Below are 11,443 nucleotides of genomic sequence, written 5' to 3' on the forward strand. Positions count from 1 at the left end.
AGCTGGTATATATTCCCTCTATATGTGTCCTCCTGTCTCTAGCTGGTATATATTCCCCTCTATATGTGTCCTCCTGTCTCTAGCTGGTATATATTCCCCCTCTATATGTGTCCTCCTGTCTCTAGCTGGTATATATTCCCCTCTATATGTGTCCTCCTGTCTCTAGCTGGTATATATTCCACTCTAAATGTTCCTTGACTGCTGTCTCTAGCTAGTATATATTCCACTCTAAATGTTCCTTGACTCCTGTCTCCACGTGGTTTGAGCGTGTCTCCATGCTGGTATATATTCCACTCTAAATGTTCCTTGACTCCTGTCTCCACGTGGTTTGAGCGTGTCTCCATGCTGGTATATATTCCCCTCTATATGTGTCCTCCTGTCTCTAGCTGGTATATATTCCCCTCTATATGTGTCCTCCTGTCTCTAGCTGGTATATATTCCCCTCTATATGTGTCCTCCTGTCTCTAGCTGGTATATATTCCCCTCTATATGTGTCCTCCTGTCTCTAGCTGGTATATATTCCCCTCTATATGTGTCCTCCTGTCTCTAGCTGGTATATATTCCCCTCTATATGTGTCCTCCTGTCTCTAGCTGGTATATATTCCCCTCTATATGTGTCCTCCTGTCTCTAGCTGGTATATATTCCCTCTATATGTGTCCTCCTGTCTCTAGCTGGTATATATTCCCTCTATATGTGTCCTCCTGTCTGTAGCTGGTATATATTCCCCTCTATATGTGTCCTCCTGTCTCTAGCTGGTATATATTCCCCTCTATATGTGTCCTCCTGTCTCTAGCTGGTATATATTCCACTCTAAATGTTCCTTGACTCCTGTCTCCACGTGGTTTGAGCGTGTCTCTAGCTGGTATATATTCCACTCTAAATGTTCCTTGACTCCTGTCTCCACGTGGTTTGAGCGTGTCTCCATGCTGGTATATATTCCCCTCTATATGTGTCCTCCTGTCTCTAGCTGGTATATATTCCCCTCTATATGTGTCCTCCTGTCTCTAGCTGGTATATATTCCCTCTATATGTGTCCTCCTGTCTCTAGCTGGTATATATTCCCCTCTATATGTGTCCTCCTGTCTCTAGCTGGTATATATTCCCTCTATATGTGTCCTCCTGTCTCTAGCTGGTATATATTCCCCTCTATATGTGTCCTCCTGTCTCTAGCTGGTATATATTCCCCTCTATATGTGTCCTCCTGTCTCTAGCTGCTATATATTCCCTCTATATGTGTCCTCCTGTCTCTAGCTGGTATATATTCCCTCTATATGTGTCCTCCTGTCTCTAGCTGGTATATATTCCACTCTATATGTGTCCTCCTGTCTCTAGCTGGTATATATTCCCTCTATATGTGTCCTCCTGTCTCTAGCTGGTATATATTCCCCTCTATATGTGTCCTCCTGTCTCTAGCTGGTATATATTCCCCTCTATATGTGTCCTCCTGTCTCTAGCTGGTATATATTCCACTCTATATGTGTCCTCCTGTCTCTAGCTGGTATATATTCCCCTCTATATGTGTCCTCCTGTCTCTAGCTGGTATATATTCCCTCTATATGTGTCCTCCTGTCTCTAGCTGGTATATATTCCCTCTATATGTGTCCTCCTGTCTCTAGCTGGTATATATTCCCCTCTATATGTGTCCTCCTGTCTCTAGCTGGTATATATTCCCTCTATATGTGTCCTCCTGTCTCTAGCTGGTATATATTCCCTCTATATGTGTCCTCATGTCTCTAGCTGGTATATATTATTCCCTCTATATGTGTCCTCCTGTCTCTAGCTGGTATATATTCCCCTCTATATGTGTCCTCCTGTCTCTAGCTGGTATATATTCCCTCTATATGTGTCCTCCTGTCTCTAGCTGGTATATATTCCACTCTAAATGTTCCTTGACTGCTGTCTCTAGCTAGTATATATTCCACTCTAAATGTTCCTTGACTCCTGTCTCCACGTGGTTTGAGCGTGTCTCTAGCTGGTATATATTCCACTCTAAATGTTCCTTGACTCCTGTCTCCACGTGGTTTGAGCGTGTCTCTAGCTGGTATATATTCCACTCTAAATGTTCCTTGACTCCTGTCTCCACGTGGTTTGAGCGTGTCTCCATGCTGGCTATTCTTCTGAACTGTGTGACGTTAGGAATGTTCCAGCCCTGCGACGACGTTCACTGTCTCAACAACCGCTGCTCTTTCCTACAGGTAAGTTGGCTCCTTACGTACAAATTACATTCTTGTTTTTATTTTGGACAGTGAAGCTAACGTTTATATGTAAAATTAGCTTCTATACTCCAGTATTTTGGATAAAGAGAATCAAGGGTTTCATGTGAGACAACAGTTTAACCTCTCTGGGATATGTAGCATCTCACCTCTCTGGGATATGTAGCATCTCACCTCTCTGGGATATGTAGCATCTCACCTCTCTGGGATATGTAGCATCCCACCTCTCTGGGATATGTAGCATCTCACCTCTCTGGGATATGTAGCATCTCACCTCTCTGGGATATGTAGCATCTCACCTCTCTGGGATATGTAGCATCTCACCTCTCTGGGATATGTAGCATCTCACCTCTCTGGGATATGTAGCATCCCACCTCTCTGGGATACCTCTCTGGGTGTAGCATCTCACCTCTCTGGGATATGTAGCATCTCACCTCTCTGGGATATGTAGCATCTCACCTCTCTGGGATATGTAGCATCTCACCTCTCTGGGATATGTAGCATCTCACCTCTCTGGGATATGTAGCATCTCACCTCTCTGGGATATGTAGCATCTCACCTCTCTGGGATATGTAGCATCCCACCTCTCTGGGATATGTAGCATCTCACCTCTCTGGGATATGTAGCATCTCACCTCTCTGGGATATGTAGCATCTCACCTCTCTGGGATATGTAGCATCTCACCTCTCTGGGATATGTAGCATCTCACCTCTCTGGGATATGTAGCATCTCACCTCTCTGGGATATGTAGCATCTCACCTCTCTGGGATATGTAGCATCCCACCTCTCTGGGATATGTAGCATCCCACCTCGCCAACAGCCAGTGAATGTGCAGGGCGCCAAATTCAAATCAACAAAAAATCTCATAATTAAAGTTCCTCAAGCATACAAGTATTTTACACTATTTTAAAGATACAATTCTCATTAATCCAGCCACAGTGTCTGATTTCAAAAAGGCTTTACAGACAGACAGACAGACTGGACAGACAGACAGACAGACAGACAGACAGACAGATGGTAGCGTCCCAACTCAACAGCCAGTGAAAGTGCGCCAAATTCAAAACAACTACAATCTTTTAATTAAAATTCCACACAAGCAGCCCAAAAAGATATCGCCTTATTGGGTAGACAACATTAGTCATAAATAGCATTAGAAATATTGATTTACCTTTGATGATCTTCATCAGAATGCACCCCCAGCCATCCAGTTCCACAATAAATGTTTGTTTTGTTCGATAATGTCCCATCATTTATGTCCAAATACCTTCTTTTGATTTGGTAAACAAATCCAAATCCAAATCCAGGACCAGCCGAACGTTGGACGAAAAGTTAAAAAAAAGTTATATTACAGGTCGTAGAAACTTGTCCAGCTAAGTATAGAATCAATCTTTAGGATGTTTTTAACATACATCTTCAATAACGTTCCAACCAGAGAATTGTCTGTAGAAAAGCAATGGAACAGAGCTAACTCTCTCGTGGGATATGTCAGAGCCTGTGGCACTCTGCCAGACACCTGGCTCATTCCCTATCATTGGGTCCCACTTCACAGTAGAAGCCTGAAACAACGTTCTAAAGACTGTTGACATCTAGTGAAGCCTTAGTAGAAGTCCAAAATGACCCTCATTTGGGATATGTATATTGGGATGGCAAAGAGTTGAAACACTACAACCACTTCCTGGTTGGTATTTTCTCAGGTTTTCGCCAGATGAGTTCTGTTATACTCACAGACATCATTCAAACAGTTTTAGAAACGTCAGAGTGTTTTCTATCCAATACTACTGCATATATTAGCATCTGGGACAGAGTAGCAGGCAGTTTACTCTGGGCACCTTATTTATCCAAGCTACTCATCCCCCCAGTCACCAAGAAGTTAAACGTTTAGATATGTGAAACGACCTTACATCTCTACTAGGCCATCTGGGACAGAGGAGTAGAACAACCATTACATCTCTACTATGGCATCTCCTCTGGTCTGAAGAAACCACCTTACATCTCTACAGGCCCGCCTGAAGTAGACCACCTGTACATCTCTACTAGGCCCGTCAAAAGGGAAACCACCTTATCTCTACTAGGCCCTCTGGATGAAACCACCTGTACATCTCACTAGGCCCGTCTGAAGATGAAACCACCTTACATGTCTACTAGGCCCGTCTGAGAGAGGAAACCACCTTACATCTCTACTAGGCCCTCTCAAGGGAAACCACCTGTACATCTCTACTAGGGTCTGAAGATGAAACCACCTTACATCTCTCTAGGCCCGTCTGAAGATGAAACCACCTTACATCTCTACTAGGCCCGTCTGAAGTAGAAACCACCTCACATCTCTACTAGGCCCGTCTGAAGATGAAACCACCATTTACATCTCTACTAGGCCCGTCTGAAGAGGAAACCACCTTACATCTCTACTAGGCCCGTCTGAAGATGAAACCTCAACATCTCTACTAGGCCCGCCTGAAGATGAAACCACCTTACATCTCTACTAGGCCCGTCTGAAGATGAAAACCACCTTACATCTCTATTTCTGAAGATGAAACCACCACATCTCTACTAGGCAAAAAGTCTGAAGATGCACCAGGAAGTTAACCGTACATTGAAGTAGTCAAAAGTTTAATTTTTGGTCAAAATGACTTTTTAAAGTGGAGGCAGAAGGACGTCATGTCTCAGAACAACTGACCAGTTGAAGAGTTTACCTCCTCAAGATGACCACTGATTGGTTGAAGAGTTTACCTCCTCAAGATGACCACTGATTGGTTGAAGAGTTTACCTCCTCAAGATGACCACTGATTGGTTGAAGAGTTTACCTCCTCAAGATGATCCCTGATTGGTTGAAGAGTTTACCTCCTCAGGAGGACCACTGACCAGTTGAAGAGTTTACCTCCTCAAGATGACCACTGACCAGTTGAAGAATTTACCTCCTCAAGATGACCCCTGATTGGTTGAAGAGTTTACCTCCTCAAGAGGACCACTGACCAGTTGAAGAGTTTACCTCCTCAAGATGACCACTGATTGGTTGAAGGGTTGACCTCCTCAACATGTTGAACAGGACCACTGATTGGTTGAAGGGTCATGATGTTGAACAGGACCACTGATTGGTTGAAGGGTCATGATGTTGAACAGGACCCCTGATTGGTTGAAGGGTCAACATGTTGAACAGGACCCGTGATTGGTTGAAGGGTTTACCACGTGAACCACGAGATGTAGAGGAGAATATTTGGGCTGTTTTGTGGGAAAACAGCAGTGCCAGTCCCAGCAGTGGGATTAAAGGTTCGGAGGTCAGAGACAGAATTATCCCAGAATGCACTCCTCTGTGGTTAAAACATGTCTGTTATAAACATCACTGTGAATATAAATAACATGAGATAAACAACTACAGTACTCACTGCTTCCCTCTGTGTGTGTGTGTGTGTGTGTGTGTGTGTGTGTGTGTGTGTGTGTGTGTCTCTCTTCTGTGTGTGTGTGTGTCTCTCTCTCTCTTCTTTGTGTGTGTGTGTGTCTCTCTCTCTCTTCTTTGTGTGTATGTGTCTCTCTCTCTTTGTGTGTGTGTGTGTCTCTCTCTCTTCTGTGTGTGTGTGTGTCTCTCTCTCTTCTGTGTGTGTGTGTGTGTCTCTCTCTTCTGTGTGTGTGTGTGTGTCTCTCTCTCTTCTGTGTGTGTGTGTGTGTCTCTCTCTCTCTTCTGTGTGTGTGTGTGTGTCTCTCTCTCTCTTGTGTGTGTGTGTGTGTCTCTCTCTCTCTTCTGTGTGTGTGTGTGTGTCTCTCTCTTTTTGTGTGTGTGTGTCTCTCTCTCTTTGTGTGTGTGTGTGTCTCTCTCTCTCTCTCTCTTTGTGTGTGTGTGTGTCTCTCTCTCTTTGTGTGTGTGTGTGTGTGTGTGTGTGTGTGTGTGTGTGTGTGTGTGTGTGTGTGTGTGTGTGTGTGTGTGTGTGTGTGTGTGTGTGTGTGTGTGTGTGTGTCTCTCTTTGTGTGTGTGTGTGTGTGTGTGTTAGGCTCTGGATGACGGTATCTTTGTGTTCTTTGCGGTGGAGATGCTGGTGAAGATGGTGGCTCTGGGTGTTCTAGGTAGGTGACCTTTTTAAAGTGGGAATTTCAAAGTTTAGAATAAAACAATTATGAACGTTTCTATAGTAGAACAGGCCTGAATGCCCTCTCATTCTCCAACAGAGACGTTTCTATAGTAGAACAGGCCTGAATGTCCTCTCATTCTCCCACAGAGACGTTTCTATAGTAGAACAGGCCTGAATGCCCTCTCATTCTCCAACAGAGACGTTTCTATAGTAGAACAGGCCTGAATGTCCTCTCATTCCTCCAACAGAGACGTTTCTATAGTAGAACAGGCCTGAATGTCCTCTCATTCTCCCACAGAGACGTTTCTATAGTAGAACAGGCCTGAATGTCCTCTCATTCTCCAACAGAGACGTTTCTATAGTAGAACAGGCCTGAATGTCCTCTCATTCCTCCGACAGAGACGTTTCTATAGTAGAACAGGCCTGAATGTCCTCTCATTCTCCAACAGAGACGTTTCTATAGTAGAACAGGCCTGAATGTCCTCTCATTCCTCCAACAGAGACGTTTCTATAGTAGAACAGGCCTGAATGTCCTCTCATTCTCCAACAGAGACGTTTCTATAGTAGAACAGGCCTGAATGTCCTCTCATTCTCCAACAGAGACGTTTCTATAGTAGAACAGGCCTGAATGTCCTCTCATTCCTCCAACAGAGACGTTTCTATAGTAGAACAGGCCTGAATGTCCTCTCATTCCTCCAACAGAGACGTTTCTATAGTAGAACAGGCCTGAATGTCCTCTCATTCTCCAACAGAGACGTTTCTATAGTAGAACAGGCCTGAATGTCCTCTCATTCCTCCGACGGAGACTTTTCTATAGTAGAACAGGCCTGAATGTCCTCTCATTCTTCAACAGAGATGTTTCTATAGTAGAACAGGCCTGAATGTCCTCTCATTCTCCAACAGAGACGTTTCTATAGTAGAACAGGCCTGAATGCCCTCTCATTCCTCTGACAGAGACGTTTCTATAGTAGAACAGGCCTGAATGTCCTCTCATTCCTCCGACAGAGACGTTTCTATAGTAGAACAGGCCTGAATGTCCTCTCATTCCTCCAACAGAGACGTTTCTATAGTAGAACAGGCCTGAATGTCCTCTCATTCTCCAACAGAGACGTTTCTATAGTAGAACAGGCCTGAATGTCCTCTCATTCTCCAACAGAGATGTTTCTATAGTAGAACAGGCCTGAATGTCCTCTCATTCTTCAACAGAGACGTTTCTATAGTAGAACAGGCCTGAATGTCCTCTCATTCCTCCAACAGAGATGTTTCTATAGTAGAACAGGCCTGAATGTCCTCTCATTCTTCAACAGAGACGTTTCTATAGTAGAACAGGCCTGAATGTCCTCTCATTCCTCCAACAGAGATGTTTCTGTAGTAGAACAGGCCTGAATGTCCTCTCATTCTCCAACAGAGATGTTTCTATAGTAGAACAGGCCTGAATGTCCTCTCATTCCTCCGACGGAGACGTTTCTATAGTAGAACAGGCCTGAATGTCCTCTCATTCCTCTGACAGAGACGTTTCTATAGTAGAACAGGCCTGAATGTCCTCTCATTCCTCTGACGGAGACGTTTCTATAGTAGAACAGGCCTGAATGTCCTCTCATTCTCCAACAGAGACGTTTCTATAGTAGAACAGGCCTGAATGTCCTCTCATTCCTCCGACGGAGGCGTTTCTATAGTAGAACAGGCCTGAATGTCCTCTCATTCCTCCGACGGAGACGTTTCTATAGTAGAACAGGCCTGAATGTCCTCTCATTCTCCAACAGAGACGTTTCTATAGTAGAACAGGCCTGAATGTCCTCTCATTCCTCCGACAGAGACGTTTCTATAGTAGAACAGGCCTGAATGTCCTCTCATTCTCCAACAGAGACGTTTCTATAGTAGAACAGGCCTGAATGTCCTCTCATTCCTCCGACGGAGACGTTTCTATAGTAGAACAGGCCTGAATGTCCTCTCATTCCTCCGACGGAGACGTTTCTATAGTAGAACAGGCCTGAATGTCCTCTCATTCTCCAACAGAGACGTTTCTATAGTAGAACAGGCGTGAATGTCCTCTCATTCCTCCGACGGAGACGTTTCTATAGTAGAACAGGCCTGAATGTCCTCTCATTCTCCAACAGAGACGTTTCTATAGTAGAACAGGCCTGAATGTCCTCTCATTCTCCAACAGAGACGTTTCTATAGTAGAACAGGCCTGAATGTCCTCTCATTCCTCCGACGGAGACGTTTCTATAGTAGAACAGGCCTGAATGTCCTCTCATTCCTCCGACGGAGACGTTTCTATAGTAGAACAGGCCTGAATGTCCTCTCATTCCTCCGACGGAGACGTTTCTATAGTAGAACAGGCCTGAATGTCCTCTCATTCCTCCAACAGAGACGTTTCTATAGTAGAACAGGCCTGAATGTCCTCTCATTCTCCAACAGAGACGTTTCTATAGTAGAACAGGCCTGAATGTCCTCTCATTCCTCCGACAGAGACGTTTCTATAGTAGAACAGGCCTGAATGTCCTCTCATTCCTCCAACAGAGACGTTTCTATAGTAGAACAGGCCTGAATGTCCTCTCATTCCTCCAACAGAGACGTTTCTATAGTAGAACAGGCCTGAATGTCCTCTCATTCCTCCGACAGAGACGTTTCTATAGTAGAACAGGCCTGAATGTCCTCTCATTCCTCCAACAGAGACGTTTCTATAGTAGAACAGGCCTGAATGTCCTCTCATTCCTCCAACAGAGACGTTTCTATAGTAGAACAGGCCTGAATGTCCTCTCATTCTCCAACAGAGACGTTTCTATAGTAGAACAGGCCTGAATGTCCTCTCATTCCTCCGACGGAGACGTTTCTATAGTAGAACAGGCCTGAATGTCCTCTCATTCTCCAACAGAGACGTTTCTATAGTAGAACAGGCCTGAACGTCCTCTCATTCCTCCGACGGAGAGACAGAGAGGCCTGTTTCTATAGTAGAACAGGCCTGAATGTCCTCTCATTCCTCCAACAGAGACGTTTCTATAGTAGAACAGAATGCCTGAATGTCCTAGAACAGGCCTCATGTCCTCCATTCCTCCAACAGAGACGTTTCTATAGTAGAACAGGCCTGAATGTCCTCTCATTCTCCGTTTCTATAGTAGAACAGGAGACGGAGACGTTTCTATAGTAGAACAGGCCTGAATGCCCTCTCATTCTCCAACAGAGACGTTTCTATAGTAGAACAGGCCTGAATGTCCTCTCATTCCTCCAACAGAGACGTTTCTATAGTAGAACAGGCCTGAATGTCCTCTCATTCCTCCAACAGAGACGTTTCTATAGTAGAACAGGCCTGAATGTCCTCTCATTCTTAAACCTGTGTTTAATTCATATTATTATTAACTTTGTAGGTCAGAAGGGTTACCTTGGCGACACCTGGAACAGACTGGACTTCTTCATCGTTATCATCGGGTCAGTGATGGACAGAACACACACACACACACACACACACACACACACACACACACACACACACACACACACACACACACACACACACACACACACACACACACACACAAACTCACTGAACTAAACCTAGTCCTGAACTAAACCTAGTCCTGAACTAAACCTAGTGCTGAACTAAACCTAGTCCTGAACTAAACCTAGTGCTGAACTAAACCTAGTCCTGAACTAAACCTAGTCCTGAACTAAACCTAGTCCTGAACTTAACCCAGTCCTGAACTAAACCTAGTCCTGGACTAAAAAACCTAGTCCTGAACTAAAAGGCTTGGGTTTCCTAGACACAGATTAAACCTAGTCCTGATCTAAACCTAGTCCTGAACTAAACCTAGTCCTGAACTAAATCTAGTCCTGATCTAAACCTAGTCCTGAACTAAACCTAGTCCTGAACCAAACCTAGTCCTGAACTAAACCTAGTCCTGAACTAAACCTAGTCCTGGACTAAACCTAGTCCTGAACTAAAAGGCTTGGGTTTCCTAGACGCAGATTAAACCTAGTCCTGAACTAAACCTAGTCCTGAACTAAACCTAGTCCTGATCTAAACCTAGTCCTGAACTAAACCTAGTCCTGAACTAAACCTAGTCCTGAACTAAACCTAGTCCTGAACTAAACCTAGTCCTGAACTAAAAGGCTTGGGTTTCCTATACGCAGATTACACCTAGTCCTGAACTAAAAGGCTTGGGTTTCCTATACGCAGATTAAACCTAGTCCTGAACTAAACCTAGTCCTGAACTAAAAGGCTTGGGTTTCCTAGACGCAGATTAAACCTAGTCCTGAACTAAACCTAGTCCTGAACTAAACCTAGTCCTGAACTAAACCTAGTCCTGATCTAAACCTAGTCCTGAACTAAACCTAGTCCTGAACTAAACCTAGTCCTGAACTAAACCTAGTCCTGAACTAAACCTAGTCCTGAACTAAACCTAGTCCTGATCTAAACATAGTCCTGAACTAAACCTAGTCCTGAACTAAACCTAGTCCTGATCTAAACATAGTCCTGAACTAAACCTAGTCCTGAACTAAACCTAGTCCTGAACTAAACCTAGTCCTGGACTAAACCTAGTCCTGAACTAAAAGGCTTGGGTTTCCTAGACGCAGATTAAACCTAGTCCTGATCTAAACCTAGTCCTGAACTAAACCTAGTGCTGAACTAAACCTAGTCCTGAACTTAACCTAGTCCTGAACTAAACCTAGTCCTGAACCAAACCTAGTCCTGAACCAAACCTAGTCCTGAACTAAACCTAGTCCTGAACTAAACCTAGTCCTGGACTAAAAGCTTGGGTTTCCTATACGCAGATTTGTCCTGGAATAAAAGATATTTGAGAATAGCCTTAATCTGGGGAAACCTTCCCTTAGTGGGTGGAGGTTCATTGACAGGGTTCAGAGGTCAGGGTAAAACTGAGTTTCCCTTCTCTCTCCTCAGGATGTTGGAGTATTCTCTAGACGGACACAACGTCAGCCTATCAGCCATCAGGACTGTCAGGGTGCTCCGCCCACTACGAGCCATCAACAGAGTACCCAGTGAGCACCTCTCTGTCTGTCTGTTGTACCCAGTATGTACTCAATAGTATGATGAGTACCCAGTATGTCCTCAATAGTATGTAGTATGATGAGTACCCAGTATGTCCTCAATAGTATGTAGTATGATGAGTACACAGTATGTCCTCAATAGTGTGTGGTATGATGAATACACA

General features: G+C 44.3%; 1 protein-coding gene across 1 annotated transcript in view; it reads left to right on the forward strand.

The window, feature by feature from the left end:
* Positions 1-2,039: 2,039 nt before the first annotated feature.
* Positions 2,040-11,443, forward strand: part of LOC127922463 (voltage-dependent T-type calcium channel subunit alpha-1H-like) — a gene marked incomplete at its 5' end in the record, with an annotated part of 133,385 nt that continues 123,981 nt past the window's right edge. The window contains 4 exon segments of the mRNA XM_052506229.1: positions 2,040-2,196; positions 6,195-6,267; positions 9,641-9,701; positions 11,173-11,270. Coding sequence (XP_052362189.1) covers positions 2,040-2,196; positions 6,195-6,267; positions 9,641-9,701; positions 11,173-11,270 — 389 coding nt within the window.

This window comes from Oncorhynchus keta, unplaced genomic scaffold (genome assembly GCF_023373465.1).
Source record: "Oncorhynchus keta strain PuntledgeMale-10-30-2019 unplaced genomic scaffold, Oket_V2 Un_contig_2577_pilon_pilon, whole genome shotgun sequence".
Classification (NCBI taxonomy): Eukaryota; Metazoa; Chordata; class Actinopteri; order Salmoniformes; family Salmonidae; genus Oncorhynchus; species Oncorhynchus keta.